Below are 16,076 nucleotides of genomic sequence, written 5' to 3'. Positions count from 1 at the left end.
TATATTGTTTTTACCTGACATTGACACTAAAACTATTACTTCTCACTGATGAGTTTGTATTGTGACAAACTTAATGAGCTCAGAACATCTGGAATGGGTTTTGGCTGCAGCACTAGATCTTATTATGAATACATATGTTCCTGCATCAAAGCTATTACAATATATCTACAGCCAAAACATAAGCACTGCACTGTCCTTTGTGAAATGGACAAAAGATTGATGTTTTTTGTTACATTTTCACGTCACAGAGAACATGGACTACCTGCCGGATGACAACTCCCGATACAAAGACGTTGACTATTGGGATGAAAGGTACAAGACGGAGCAGTGTTTTGACTGGCTGGGCAGCTTCTCCAAATTCCAGCATCTTCTGGAAAAACACATCCGCAAAGAAGACTCTATTCTGATACTCGGTGAGCAGTTTAATCTTATTCTGATTGTACGAGACACAAAGGTTCTCTCTGAGCGTATTGTCACCATTTGGGGGGGCTTCCTGGTAAAGTAGAGGTCCCCCAGGTCGACTCAAACCGAAGAGTCTTGTTGCAAGTCAACCCTCTATGCCTGTCACCATTGGTCACAAGTGTCAGATCTGGTATCTGACACTCATCTGGTCATGATGGTCATCATGGTTGTCAATGCTGTCATTAGCGTCACAAATACGTATGGTAACGTTTTATCTCTTAAGACATTTTAGACTGGATTCTGGTGGCTTTACTGAAGTAGAAGATGCCTTGAAGAAAAATGATTTTATTTCATACATAGCACACTGTATTCTCTGAGAAGGACATGGAGCAATTGCGTTTGACATCACTTTTGAGAGACAAAAAAAAGTTGAATCCCCTGGGCTTTGGAGAGACATGTCCAAATTTGTCCACAAGATGTCACTGTTCCCTTAAAGATATGTCCTTTTCTCTTGCATCCAGCTCTATGCAGTACCTGGTTTTCAATGGCCCTGCTGCTCTGTGAAACATGCAACAACATGAACAGTGTTGTTGTCGCTGCTGAACATGGAGCAGACCTGCATGTGAATTGGAGATGTGCAAAATATGGAGCAATTAGCTTTCGAGACAAAATCTAGTGGAAACATTCTCACTATTAGTACACATTCTGCCTCTTGATTTTGATATTTCGTTCAAGCCAGAGAAAGACTTCATCTGTTCATCATTTGCATGTTAAATTGCTATTTGCCTACGAATGCTGTTCAAGAGTGCACAGCTGGTGTGGACCTGTGTATTACAGAGGTTCTTCATTTGGTTGTTTTCTCTACTTAATCGTAATCAACACAAGTTTTACACTTCGATGTAGTCACTTCTGATGGCAGGCAAAGTGTTTCACATTAATAATGCGTTTTTGTTGGTTTATCATACGATGACTTCTACACAGATGTGTGTATGCTGAAATGCCAGATTTGAAGTCTTTTGTTGTAACTGTTATACCTCCACAGAAGCATAGAGGGCTATGGTGGTCTAGCTTTTTCCTGTGTGTGTGTGTGTGTGTGTGTGTGTGTGTGTGTGTGTGTGTGTGTGTGTGTGTGTGTGTGTGTGTGTGTGTGTGTGTGTGTGTGTGTGTGTGTGTGTGTGTGTGTGTGTGTGTGTGTGTGTGTGCAAAGAGGAGTGGGACTGACGAGATTGTCAGATGTTCTTTGCTCGACAAAAACCCTCCCTGTGTTTCGCTGCTGTCTAATTCCTGCAAGACTACAGTGCCAGTACACAGGTTTATCATACCTGGAGATCTGTTTGTTTAAAATCTTCATTGTGAAACACATTTCTAGTTGAAAACATTGACTGACAGACACAAATAGTATGCAGCCTCACTTTTTCAATGTGCGTCATAGTAAGCACACCTACAGCAAAGGGCTCAGGGATATATATATATATATATATATATATATATATATATATATATATATCTTCTCTTGCCTCTCTCCTGCATTACATTGCAGCAGCCAACACCAGGTCAGAGCACTTTCTGCACGCTGATTTAAACCCAAAGATGAGCCATTATATTGCTTGAGCACTCTCGTCTTGAAGGGCATCTCTCTCTCTCTCTCTCTCTCTCTCTCTCTCTCTCTCCTCACCAAATCATGGAATCACACATGTCTGTCACCAGACGTCTTCAGCGCCTTTGCTGCACAGATAAGCAGCTCTATAGGGAAGCCTCCTGAAAAGACGTTTGAACCCTCATGTGTTGTACTGACATGAAGAGCTCTTTAATAGCACTTGGGTACCACAACGCTTGGCCTGCCGCGGTTGCGCACATCTCCCTGCTCATCCGCTCACGTCGAGCCTGTAAATCCAGAGGGACGATTGTCTCGTATAAAACGGCACAATAAATGATCATCGCTATAGGGGGACCCTGGGCATAACTTGGCAGGCATCACACACACTTGTTTGTGTGTGTGATGAGTGGATAAAGGGAGGAGAGAGATGGAAGGTAGGTCAATAACTAATCAGGTCTGAGCCACTCCACTGTGTCAGATGGAGGTCATTTCCATTCAGATAATCTGTACATCGCAGAGAGAAAGATACAAGTGAGGGAGCGGTGCGTAGATGAGGAGAGCTTGAGCACTTTGGCAGTTTTATTCTCTTCCTGAGTTTACTCATGTATTTAAAATATACTGTGTATATTTCATTTTTTGTCCTCTGTGTATCTGACAGGTTGATGACCGTTTTAATGTCTTCCTCAGTTTCATACATTTATGTAGCTGGCACTGTCTCAGCCTGACTACCTTGACCTCTGGAGATACTGGCTTCACCATCACGCTGCTCTTATTAGCAGCAGTAACCCAGGTCTGCCTTTCTCTATTCTTCTTTCTTTGTCGTGAGCTCCTTCTCAGCAGTCCTGGGGTCTAGACTATAACCACGTTCCATCCCGTCTCTGCATGTCAACATGTTTGCAATAATCTGAATTGAAACTACATGATGGAAGCCTGCATGCTCAAACACGAGTGTAATCTCTTCTATGTTATGTTTTGATCAACAGAGATGGGTGATTCTACTGAATCTATTTTGATGGTGACATTCAACAAGATAAGTCTGAGGATATTCTATATCCAGGACATTGCCCCCTTTTCTTCTTCGTGACTTTCTATGTTTTTCTTATTATCAACAGATCCCATGAAAAGTCCAAAACCAAGATTTGTTTGTGTATCCAGGGCCTGATATAGTGTATTCCTGCTTGTCCAAAAACACTGCCATGCAGTTGCACGTGGTACTATGTTGATGAACTTCTGCATTTTAGTTATTTTTTAGCCAATCCCACATACATCATACTTCCGCTTACTCACTAATAAATGTTCTGTTTGAGGTATGTTTCCATTTTTTAAATATATGTGTATATATATATATATATATATATATACTTGCTAACAGTGCTTTTCTTAGTATTGATCTTCGAGTCCTTTGTGATTAAAAAGGTGGTAAAACCATCTATAACAGCATATCCTGTTTAGAAGCTCCACTGCCCCCTCAGACACCCACTTTAACCACAAAGACATTAGATCAGTGTTGTTTCTGCTTCAAAAAGATGCAGAAAGTTGCTTATTTAGAGTGCTGTATCATATCTTGGAATAATGATGCAGAGAATCAGTGTGAACGCCAACATTGATATTAATGGGATGTTCTTATGTGTGTGTCTCATACGGCCTCGTAATGTGACATAACAGTGTTTATTACTGGGCCGGCTGAAGGCCTCGGGTGGTGTGTGTCACAGCATTGCGTCAAGCAGTTCCCGAACCTCCACCTGACCTGCGTGTCTTTTAGCCACGTTAACGAGCGTTAGCGATGATCGGCTCACACACGGTCCAGTTCCCGCCTGCCGCACAGCCACTGCTCCTTCTTTTACGGCTTTGCCCCTGGCTGCTGCCAGTGATGTAATGACCGCTCATGCCTCGTTCTCCGAGGAGAGGGGTGGTGATGTAATGGCTCTGTTCTCCAGCAGCGAATGGGGCTGAGATGTGTGCGAGTTGTTACCCTGGGAGTGTCTTGTCTGCCTACCATGTTCATGGCATCTGGTCCAGAGGGCCTGACGCCGAGTCTCCAGTCAGACCAAGAACACCTTCCTTTCATGACCACAGGGCTACTCAACAGAAGTGTGTTTTAGCGTCACAATATCTTTGTCTGAAATGCATATAATAGGTTATTCAGGGGAAGAACTGCTCAAGCTTTCGCAGAACAAGACGCACACACACACACACACACACACACACACACACACACACACACTACTCTGTGCAGTCTGTGTATTTTTATATTTGTACACCTGATGGCCTCATCTGTAGGGTTGGCTGCCTATGTTAGCCTGCTGGATTTGTTTTGCTGCTTTGGTAGCCTTTTGTGTGTGTGTGTGTGTGTTTGTGTGTGTAATGTACATATTTTATGCTGCACATTAGTATTTTATTTCCCTCACCCCTATCCTCCCTCTTCTCTTACTCCTCCATCCATTTTTTATTTCTCCTCTACTCTTATTTTCTCCTATTGTCTCTTCCATTCTCTCATGTCTCTCACTCTCGCCACAGGCAAGCACATGCATGCACACACCACCTCCTCGCACTTGGAATAACAACAGCAGCGAGGCCGTGAGGAACGGGCAGCTTTCAGAGGAATAATAGAACCAGGAGACGGGCCTCGGCCGTTTCCACGCTCGTCCTTCCTTTTATTGATTGCAGCCCTTCCTTCCTGTGGCGGCTGGAGGCGGTGCCCACGTCGGATCAGATAGACTTGTATCAGCGCCGTCCTCCCCCGTCACCGCCCCAGTTTCAGATGGCAGTTGCCATCCAGCTGATACACGGTGGCGTTCAAGGAATATATTGCTTTTATGTGTTTAACAGTGGCCTAATTCTGAGGCAATTGTGGTCTCAGGGGCACAGGCAGTCGCTGATGAGTGAATATGTTAATCGGGCTTATGTCGTGGTCTTGCATCGATGGTACGGAAGGATTTGCATGTCTTGTTGGGTGAATTAATAATGAGCAGTTGGTCAGGAACAAGGTAATGCAGAGATAAATGGAGCTGCTCACGTACAAAGGCAGTCGAGGTTGTTTAGTCTGCAGTGTCCTCTGGCCCCAACCAGTAGGAAAGACACACACACACACACACACACACACACACACACACACACACACACACACACACACACACACACACACACACACACACACACACACACACACACACTTGCTGTCCATGGACACAAAATTCTCTGCATCGCCACCCCGTCAGTTTTTACCTGGAGGTGCTGAAATATCTGCAGCAGAGCAGATACCAAACTGCAGCAGAGGAGGTGTGTGAGGTGTGTGTGAATGGAGGGTGGGTTGTTGAATGAATGACAGAAAGAGGAACAGAGGAGGTGGAGGAGGGTGTAGTTTGAAACGGAGGGATTCTTACCCCATCCTCTCTCTCTCTCGCGCTCTCTCTCTCTCTCCTCTCAGCTTCCGGATTGGCTGTTTTCAGTTTTCAGGGAGCCCTCACGATGCAGCAGTAAGTCAGTGAGGGCAACCCTCCCTCTATCCCGCTCGCGCCTCCTCTCCTCTCCCCTCCCCACCTCCCTACTTTTTGCCGCTGTAAGGAGTGGTACTGTTTATGAATGAGCCTCAGAGCCGCAGAATGTGAATGAAAAATAAGAGAGGGAGTGAGCAGATTGGGGTGCAGGCTGAATGAAATGCAGCAAAGCAGGGAAGAAAAATTGGAGGAAAGATGCTGAATGAAAATCACAAGGGTGGGAGGGGGTGTAGCGGGGGAGGTGGTGTGGTGGGTGATATTAGGAAAATGGGAGTCCTTTTCAAGCTATTATCCTGTGTGTGTGCGTGTGCGTGCGGTATATGTCCTCTCTAACTGGTATGCAGATCAGGTAGGATGCTTGGACCGGTGGCTGCTTTGCCTATGAGCCAATAGTAACCTCCACTACCTAACAAGCATGCACGCACGCGCACATGCACACTTGCATACACACGTATGAACAGCTTTCTCTGCAAGCTGGTGCACCGTGCTTTGAATAATAACGGGGTTACCCGGGCAACCAGGCTAGGATGATCGATGGGCCTGGCCCTGATAAACAGAGCACAGAGTGTGTGTGTGTGTCACACACAGAGTTTCTGATGTCGCAGTGGGAGTTTCTTTGTTCTGGGATGATTATAAGATATCTTATTATCTGCACACAGGGACACAGGCTGTGTGTATTCGTTAGCGGCAGTAGAGGCTTTTTGTAGAGGTTTGTGTGTCGACGTGGAGGTTTATTTTTGTCAGTGAACGACTCTGTTCTCAGTAACACTGAACGCCCTTGGTGAGAGGGCTTGTGCAGGCGGACTGTATGGGTGACCACACTCTGCTGACACTTACGGTAATAGTGTGGCCTTTGGAAGGGGAGAGGCCTTTTACTCCCCCAATCCCCCACTGAGTGCAAATGATATAGCTAGCCAATGCTCTGGACTGGCTACTTGATTTGATTAAATGCGTGCTGCATGCAATTACGTTTTGTGCTGTTGTGAGGGTAAGCTAGCGTGTTGGAAACAATCAAATTGGGTTTTTGGTGAGCGTAGAGAACAGAGATGTAAAAGGTGTGAGGGTATTGAAACGGTTTTGGTTTTTACGGTGGTGAGTGGAATTTAGATTGTGGTGCATGCAGCATTGAATCATCACATTTCAAAACGGCAACATCTCTCCCAAAAAACAATGTCCCCAATAAGCTGGAATATCCACCAAACCCATCTTCATAGGGACCTTTTTAAGCGGTGGACAGTAATTCCAGTTTTTAAAATGTAATGTTCAATACTGAGGGCAACAAAACTCCAGTTACCTCCTTTGTATTGGTTTTGGAGGTAGATGTCTCTGAGATGGATGTCGTCATGGTACGTACCACGAGAGCTGAGTTAAAAGATATGTTTTTTTTATGTTGGAATTACGTGGAACTGAACCTTTTTGTAATTGGTTACAGTTTGACATCCTTTCTGCCCAATCGGAGTCCACATACAATGGTTGCATTTTAATTGCAGCCCAGCTAGCGTGCCTGCACATGTCTTTGTTAAAGTTTCAGAGTGTGTGCGTGTTTGTGTGTGACCTGAAAGACGCAATCCACCCTCTCACATCAGCAGCTACATATAACACACTTCTAAAACTGGCCCATTATTAAATTGCATCTGTACAGTATTTGTGAATGCATTATCTCAATTAAAGCGTTCATGAAACTGTAAGGAAGCAGTCTCTTAGAAACCCAAGGGTTTTATGTTACAAGCACAATGTTCTAACAAAACCTGTCTGTTGAGGCTGGGAATATATTGGTGATTGGCATTCAAACTGCCTCCTCCGTCTGCGCCGCTCACTGCTGCAGCACATTACCCTTGCTGACTTCCTCTTCCCTTCCTCCCTGTCCCCTCGTTGCAGAGAGGAGGGGGGGGAGGAAGGAAGAGTGGCTGCCGAGAGGTGCATCTGGAGCCACAAGAGCCGCCTCAAGAGCTGAAGTGTTGTCCTGGAGCTCGTTGTGCATTTCTCACAAAGGCATTATGTCGACCTCAAAAGAAGGGTCATCTGAGTGTATTCAGAGGCGCCCTTCTCTTCTGTCACGATGAAAGAGACGAGTGACAAAAAGTCACTTCCTTGTGGCCTTGTACACTTACATCTGTGATTACAAGCTCTGTCCCACAAAATCCACACACGAGGCATTAAGACAACGGCTAGTACTCTGCTTAAAAACAGATGAAGCTTTGAGATACTGATTGTGCTCATATTGGGCTTTACGGATGACAAAATGAGTGGTGCTTGGAAGCATGTGCACGCGGCAAGACAGTGCTCTGCAGCTGAATATCTAACAACTCTGACAAGGCTTTGAAGTGTGTACTCCAGGCGGGGCACCTAACAGCCTCTGCAGTGTCAGCATATCTTCCTATGGTGCAGGTAGCTGGACCGTGTGGAGCTGGACTCTCACACGCATTATTATTTCACTGTTTGCTAAAAGGTTGTAACACTCTACAGATACAGCACCGTTACCTCCAGGCTTTCGGTGCCTGCTTGTGAAAGAAACATCGTTTCAGAGCGCTTGACATAGGCGCTCATCAGGGAGACAGCTAGGCGCTGTGTTCTGAGTCTCAATGGCGTCATTACCCGATCAGCACATGGCTCTGAGCAGGGAAAGCCCCGTCAACGACCTAATAGCAGCAGTGGGTGTGCGTCATTGATGTACCAGTGCATTTCAACCTCTGCAGTGACGCACTGTTGCTGCCACCCTTGCTGAGGTAATGTAGAGTTATACACTTTAGTCACTTGTGAAGAGGTGCGTTGCCGTGTACATTTTGCCACCTCTTCATGAGAGGAAGGATCTACAGCAGCAAGCTGGCGTTACTTATGTCTCTGAATTAACAGTATGTTAATGTTAATGGCGTTCCCAGCATTTTTACACCACAAAGCAGGAAAGCCGAGGATGTCGTCAATGACATTTATAGTTAATAACAGCGTGAAGCCCATTGCATACTCCAACCCCCTCACAATTAGCGCTGTATTTACACCAGAACCTTGAATTGCAGTATCTTCCACATATGTCTCCAAATCCCCCCGTCATCCTGCAGCTGAGTCATTAAATACACCTTTTTCTTTTTCTGTGCGTGTTTGTCCAATCACACTTTCAGGAGAGCTCTGGCTTTGTGCGACACAGTCCCCAGCACTCTTACATAATACTGCTTGTAACGCTGCAGGCTAACAGGCTCGCACCTCTGCGTCTTCATGTCCGCCTCTTCCCCCCCCCCCCCCCCAGTCTGTGTACGTGGATCTGTCTGCCCGTTTGTCACTCTACCTCCTGGACTGTGTGAAGAGCACAGCCATCCATCAACGTAGCTACGCTAACTACGAACGTTTTGGCCCTTCTCTCGTTGTGCCTTCTAAGCTGACAGATTTACTCCCTGAGCCACTGTTTGTCTGTTGCTAATTCTCTCTCTGTGTGTGTGTGTGTGTGTGTGTGTGTGTGTGTGTGTGTGTGTGTGTGCATAACTCAGTGCCGGTCTTCAATCTTTGCTTTATTTTCTGGCTGCTTGTACATCTTTTCTCTCCATCTCTCACTTCTTATATGGCATACATAACAGAGTTAGTTCGGCTCGGTCGTGATATTCTTATGTAACACTCAATTTGCCTTTGCCCTCTCCCCTGTCTCTCTCTCTCTCTCTCTCTCTCTCTCACACACACACACACACACACACACACACACACACACACACACACACACACACACACACACACACACACACAAAGATTCTGTAATCTCTGTGTGTCTAGGAGAGCTTGTCTTGTCAGATATTTTGATGCACAGTTTAAGGTTCCTCTTTCTCTGTTCTGTTAGTGTGAATTGGCAGCTGAGATTTTCTCGCTATTTTCTACGTTGGCTTCACAGCTCTGCATGTTGTTTTGTGGCGTCTCTCAGGTGGTTGGAAAAAAAGAAAGAAACGGTGGTGTTGCTGTGCAGTGCAGCAACAATTTCTCACCATCAATGGCAGGGCTGTCATCGTGCTCCTGATTCTGTTGATCCTCTGAGGCTTTCCTCACCGGGTTACTCTCCTGTTTTATTAGTTTTCATTTCTGCCGCCTCTGCCCGTGCACAGTTCATCACACCGTGTCACACGGTGTTGTAATTTGTTGATGGAACTCGGGGTGGTTACACCACTTTGAACAGATGTCCCTGCTGATTGAGATATGGCAGGATGACATTAAAGTGGCAATCATATGATTGCCTGGCTGCATGATAACTCGTATCAAAATGTAAATACAGCAGAGAGTCATCTCAACGTTCATCCTATGAATCACCTTAGTGATGTAAGGAGTGCCCGAGAAACGCCAGACCTGCTGAATCAAACACATCCAAGCTTTGATCAAATTCAGTATGACGAGGCCGTGTTGTGTGCAGTGTTGTGTGTATTGCGTCGGTGGTGACGCATGCCTGGCAGCGTCTAATGGGTGGACATAATCGAATGAACATATTCAGTTTCACAAACAAGTGTCCGACATGACAAAGGTCAAACGGACATCATGCACCAGGCCTGGTTGTGGTTACATAAGCAGGTTTTTGTTTTGTTTGTCTGAAACCTGACTGATGATGATGATGATGATAGTGTCCTATTGCATTTTCCACTGTCAGTTTATCACCAAGTTTATGCTGCTTCAGCTGCTTGGCATTTTTATTGGTATCCTGCTGTGATCTTTAATGATGAAAATGTCTCCTGTAGTTGTTTAAAAACAGAGGTTGGACCCATAACTTATTGGTCAGCATGCACAAAAAAAGTTGAGATAGAACAAAAATCAAGGTAAGTAGCGTTTAGTGGAAATGATTGAAATGATTTTTACCTAATATAAATGAATACATTCCCTTCAGAATGACCCAGTTCATGATTTCCCATTAGTAATTTTGTAAAGATGGAGCTGTTATTATTAGCTGAATAATAATGCATGTAAATGCAGCTATGCACTGACCTGTGACCCGCACCATGCTGGATAAGAATGCATGAACAAGTCGTGATTAAACTAATATAGATTCCTCTCTTCAGGACACTTGCTCTCCGCATTGTCTGTATGTATTACTGTGGGTATTGGTGCTTGGATGAACTGACCAGAAAGCAAATGAGGGTGTTCAAGTGAGACAAGTTAAGGAGTACAGCGAGGGCGAGACGAGGTACTGTACGTGTGCGAGCGAGATTGAATTGATTAATGGTGGAAACTGACCCTGCAGCTCGCAGAAAGCCACCTGTCCCCTCGGCTCCATCACTGCACATCACTGGCTTCGACTGGCCTCAACCGCCTCTGCTCTCCGTGCTGCTGGGCTTGCAGGGTGCCGTTACCATGCCATTATTTTTAAGAACAAAACCAAAAATATTGTCTTTTTTTTTTCAACGTGATATTGACGTATTTGTTTTAGAATATCACAATATATGAACTGGACAATATCACCCATTGCTAATTCCTATTTGGTAAGTTTATTTATCTCTCAGTTAATTTTCCAGAAAAGGTTCTATACCATAATATGCTAATTGAGAGATTCGAATTTAAATAAATAGTCCAATAGTACACAGAAATAAAGCTGCAACATTTTTGACGATGAAATAGAAAATTAGACTCACTAGTTCCAGCCTTTTTAATGCAAATATTTGCTGGTTGTCTTCTTAGATTGTTAACTGAATACCTTTCTGAATACCTTTTGCTACATGTCGATCTCTTAAAGTTACATGGTTTACTCTGGCTGAATTTAAGCAGGATAATACTAACGGACAGTGATGCAGGGGTGAGTGAAAAGGTATTTTAGAGCAGAAGTCTCGCGTTTGGATGGAGGATTATCTCGTCCAGCGGTGCTAGGATTAGCGAGCGCCGTTAGAGCATAACAAACTGTGTGTTCGCATGGCCTATATTAGCCTGTATACAGGGGATCGGGGAGCAGATGGTCTGCCATGGTTTGTAATGTTATGTTCGCTTAACCTGAGAACAAGGGGCCTCACATACCTCATGCCATCCCAAAGCACACACACACACGCGCGAAAGAAAGAGAACGAAAGGAAGAGCGTGAGACAGTTTTTCTTTAATGCACCGCAGTATTCGAAAACAATCCCTCCCATCCCGACAGTATGAAGTCATGTTGGAGTTTGTGAGAGGACTGAGAAGAAACCCAAACCACCATTGCAGAATCAGGTCTTCTTCCTGTTGCCATGGCTACCTACTCCCCAAGACAATATGTAATTAAAAACGCATTGTAATGCATTAATTACTGTTGTTCTGTAACAATAACAATAAGAAGGTGGTGGTGTTGTTCCTGTGTGTGAGCTTAATGAGTGGGAGAGCCTTCATGGACTCTGGCTGTATCATATGCTGTGTGTCATATGCTGCATTGTGCTGGTACCACTGGGAGATGAAGGACTTTATAAAAAGCATCGACTGAGCCCTGCCCGCCTTAGTTACCGTCTGCTACCGTCAAACTTTTTCCTTTTGGCATGACACGTATGCACTTTACAAAGATACGAGGGGCAGATTAACCACTCACAATTAGTGGTAATATTTGAGAAAATACGTTTCTTTTTGAGGTCGACAAAAGCAGACTTCTAGCCGGCGACCTACATTTTGCAGGCTGAAATGACAACAGCTGCTGGTGGATTTTATCCGCTATAGCTAGCTAGCTAATTAATAAAGCGTTAGCTTTATGAGTTGCTTGAAGACTCTTGTGTCCATCTGCCCTTTTTATGTTTCCAGCTGACACATTTTAAATCTTGTAGAGGGGGTCCTAAATATGTCAAAGCTACATACATGCTATCATGCTAACACACTGAGCAATTGATGCTTGACACGGCAGAGTCTTTATTGGCACAACATGATGTTGTTTTTGTGTTATTACATATTTTTTGGGTATGTGCACTGCATTTGCTTAATTTGTTTCATTTGCTTTCATATGTGTTCAAATTACTTCCTCCCCCCTGCCCCCATAGGGCTTGTTTTTGTAAGCATGTACCCTCTGCAGCCGGTCTAGCTCATTTTCATCTTCAGGAGCTGACATCTGGTCTGCCCGTCCTCTCCTCCTCTTTCCTCCTCCCTCGCTCATCCCCTCGCTCATCTCATCTCTATCATGATTACACTTTTTGCCTCGCTGACCTGCGATGATGTAACTAGTTTTTGGCAGCAGACTTAACCCCCGCCAAGCACTATATCCGCCCATCTTTCTGATAACCACCCCCTCTCGGTCTCTGCCTCACACTCTTCCCATTTTTACAAGGTCTTCATCTTGTTCATAATGCATTTCCCTGCAATAGCTCAATGAGGGTGATGGGTGGGGTGAATGAGATTGCTGAGGAGAGACCATTTGGGAATGTCAGATGATTTGATGCTCCGGTTGTAAGGACAAAAGCGAGATTGGGAGATGTTCTGTATGGATGTTTCTTCTCTTAAGTAATGAGTAAAGGATGACGGTTAATGGCACTTGGCAGCCTCTAGCTTTGGCCACTTTGAGCGTCAAACATTGTCTTTTCTCCAGGCGTCATCTTCTAAATTATATTTAGGAGCACTTTTCAGTCTGCTGGCTGCATTGGCTCACTATTTCAAATTGCGCTGCGGTGATTGTTAATCCCTGTGAGAGAAGCAACTGACCAATCGGGGCTCAGTAAGCGGGATTAATAACGGGGACATCATTTTCCTAGATACTAGACCGCTAACTAGCTGCATTCATAAATGACAGAAAAACAAAGACTAGCGTGGATGAGATCAACACAGCTGTACAGTTTTTGACTAAATATCATCATTATTCTGTGATCAATGTGACAAATCTTAACTGCTAATGCAGCTTCTGTTGAGATTGAAAGTTGGCAGGGCCGATGGATCACTTGCTATCTGCTGGAGAAACTATAGCTAAACTATGAGGCTACAATGTATGCCAACTACTTTTCAAGTGTTTCAGTTCTGTGTTTTCTTCAATGCGTTTCATTGGCTGTCCTATAATAAAGTGATGCAGTAAATATATCTACAATAGTGACTTTCTCAAAACCCTTTTGTGTCTAAATATCCTCTGAAGTGTAAGCAGTCGTCCACCAAATATTAGATGATCATTTATGTGTATTTGGTTGGAAATATTTTGAGTTTAGTTTTTAGTCCAGTGCTATTGACAGACAGTGAAGAACATCGATTGGTAGATTACGTCGCATCAGAGACGGTATACGTTCCCTGTCATTGATAACAGCAGCAGCATGACATCATTGTCTGATCACACATGCAGTTTACCATTTGGATCTGGTTTTCATTAACTGCTGGACAGGCCTTGTCTGCATGTCATAATCTTTGCACTCCTATTCATGCCGAGGGGAAATTGTATGTCATTTCAGCTGTTCATCTATTAATACCGACTTTAATCTGCTTCTAGTATTGTGTGTGTGTGTGTGTGTGTGTGTTCTTATGCACATGTAAGTATGTTTGTTGAGGGCAGGGTGGGTCAGGAGGGCAGGGGCTTCTGCTGTGCTCTGTTTTGAAGCGGACTGGTTTTCATAAAGTAAAGCTGTTTAATCTACAGAGAAATCCTACTTGAGCGTTGTGTGTCCCAAATTTTTAGGAAAACGAAAAATGGATTTCAGAGAGAAGCAGAAGGGTCCACAATATGCATTTGTAAGATATATCCAGGATGTCAAACTGATTCAGCAGCAAAAACAGGTTCAGATTAGAGTTAAAGCCTGCAGATCACATTGTAAAAGTGAAGCAGCTCATCTACTTGTGATCGAGACTGAAGACAATGAAATTACGGACCAACACTGTTCCGGTAAATCTGAATTATGAACGTAACCAACGAACATGGCTATTGTTAGTCTATTCACAGCTGTTCCGCTGGTAGCAGCAGCAGGTAGGTAGACAGGCAGGTAGGCGGCAGTTCATTTCAATCAGCCTGAATTAAAGGGTTTATTATAGTCCTGCCACAGATACCAGATTTTATTTAATTTTTTGTTTGAGCATTTGATTTATTTGATCATTTCAACAAATATCACAAAAAATGTTACATTAACCACTCTAAGCCACTGTTTAAACAATGTAAGGTGAGGTTGTGTAATGTAATATAAATAACTGTTATTACTTGCTACTACATTTATCAATCACTCAGTGCCAAAGTAAAAATTATTGTGAGCCAGCAAATATAACTGACACATGAGCCGCGTGTGAGAGAGAAGTTGTTAAAGCCCAGACGTTAAAGCCCAGAGCATTTTCTTCATGCAACTCTGCCAATAATTGAAAATGTTAGAATGCAGAAGCAGAGATCTTCTCCAAACTATGACGTAGCCTCCATCAGCGTAAAAAATTTAAACAATTTCAACACTGTGTGTGAATTTGTTTGAAATGAGATGATTAATGAGCAGCTATAGCGATATAAATAGCTATATAGTCTATATAGACATCTGAGAACTATAAAACTGCTTCTACTGTGACTTATAGGATGCCACACCTGCTACTGCAGGTCTGAAACTGCCGGCACTCTGGCTTTGCAACTGATTATATATGCTCACACAAGAGAGGTTGGTGTGGTACGTTTCAATGCACCTTCAGGAAACATATTTCATTTCTGGAAAAAAATGTTGAAAACTGGAACCCGTGTGTGTGTGTGTGTGTGTGTGTGTGTGTGTTTGTGTGAGAAGAGTTTGTGTGAGAGTGAGCGGCAGGCAGTGGTGGCAATGGGAGTGCGTGTTGAGATTTTGGAGCTGTACTGGCTCTCTCATCAAGTATGCAGTTGGAGTCGACGCTGCAGCAGAGATGCCTCATCGAGAGAGCCGGAGAGAGAAGAGAGAGTCAGAGAAAGACTCTGAATACGTCATGCCACCCGCTCATTTCCAGCCTCTCCTCTCTCCTCTTTATCGTCGCACTTGCCAATTACTCCTTTTCACACTCTTCTATCTCAGCCTGCTCTTCTTCCGCATCTCTTCCCTTTCACTCCCTACCCCACCCACTAGATTCCTCTCTTATCCTCATTCATAGCCCCGGCCATTCACATCCCTCGCCCTCCCGTTTCCACCAAATTGAGTGTCATTCATACTCTTCTCTCGCTCTCTCTCAATCCCTTGCAGCCTAGAAAGAGCTGTTGAGAGTTTCAGCAGCCCTCTTCACACCGCAGGTAGCCTCACAGCACCGCAGATATCACTACAGTGACACGTCACGGCTCCTCTTGAGGTTCCTGTTCCCATGACCATATAAGCACTTCCTCTTGGCTGAGTGAGCGACATCACGGTGTTGGTCTGACTTGAGCAGTTGCAGGAAGCGCAAGTAAAAGGTCACAGACAGGTGGAATTGGATGGTGTTTAAAGGGAGCCTGTTGGGAGATACTGACCACATAACTTCTGTATCACTCTCTCTCTCACTCACACACACACACACACACACACACACACACACACACTCTCTCTCACAGTCTCCTCACGTCCTTCTTCTCACCTCTTCCAGTACTTGTTTCTTGCTTTTCTCATGACAGGAGTACACCCAGTTCCTGCCAAACAGGAAGTGGCTGTGACTCGGTGAGAACAGACCATGGCATTCCGTCGTGTGTCTCATGTTGTTCGGTCCGGTCCAGTTCTCAGTCACTCGGGCAGCAGATGGCTGCAGCGTGACCT

General features: G+C 44.4%; 1 protein-coding gene across 1 annotated transcript in view; it reads left to right on the top strand.

Annotated features, from left to right (window-relative positions):
* The window catches only part of ece2a (endothelin converting enzyme 2a), a 54,616-nt gene that overhangs the window by 1,215 nt on the left and 37,325 nt on the right, over window positions 1-16,076 (top strand). Inside the window, exon 2 of the mRNA XM_079284473.1 lies at window positions 249-413. Coding sequence (XP_079140599.1) covers window positions 254-413 — 160 coding nt within the window. The 5' untranslated portion in view covers window positions 249-253. The remainder of the gene's footprint in view (window positions 1-248; window positions 414-16,076) is intronic.

This window comes from Melanostigma gelatinosum (assembly GCF_949748355.1).
Source record: "Melanostigma gelatinosum genome assembly, chromosome: 15".
Classification (NCBI taxonomy): domain Eukaryota; kingdom Metazoa; phylum Chordata; class Actinopteri; order Perciformes; family Zoarcidae; genus Melanostigma; species Melanostigma gelatinosum.
The sequence above is the reverse complement of the archived record's forward strand: the minus strand, read 5'-3'. Positions and strand labels throughout refer to the sequence as shown.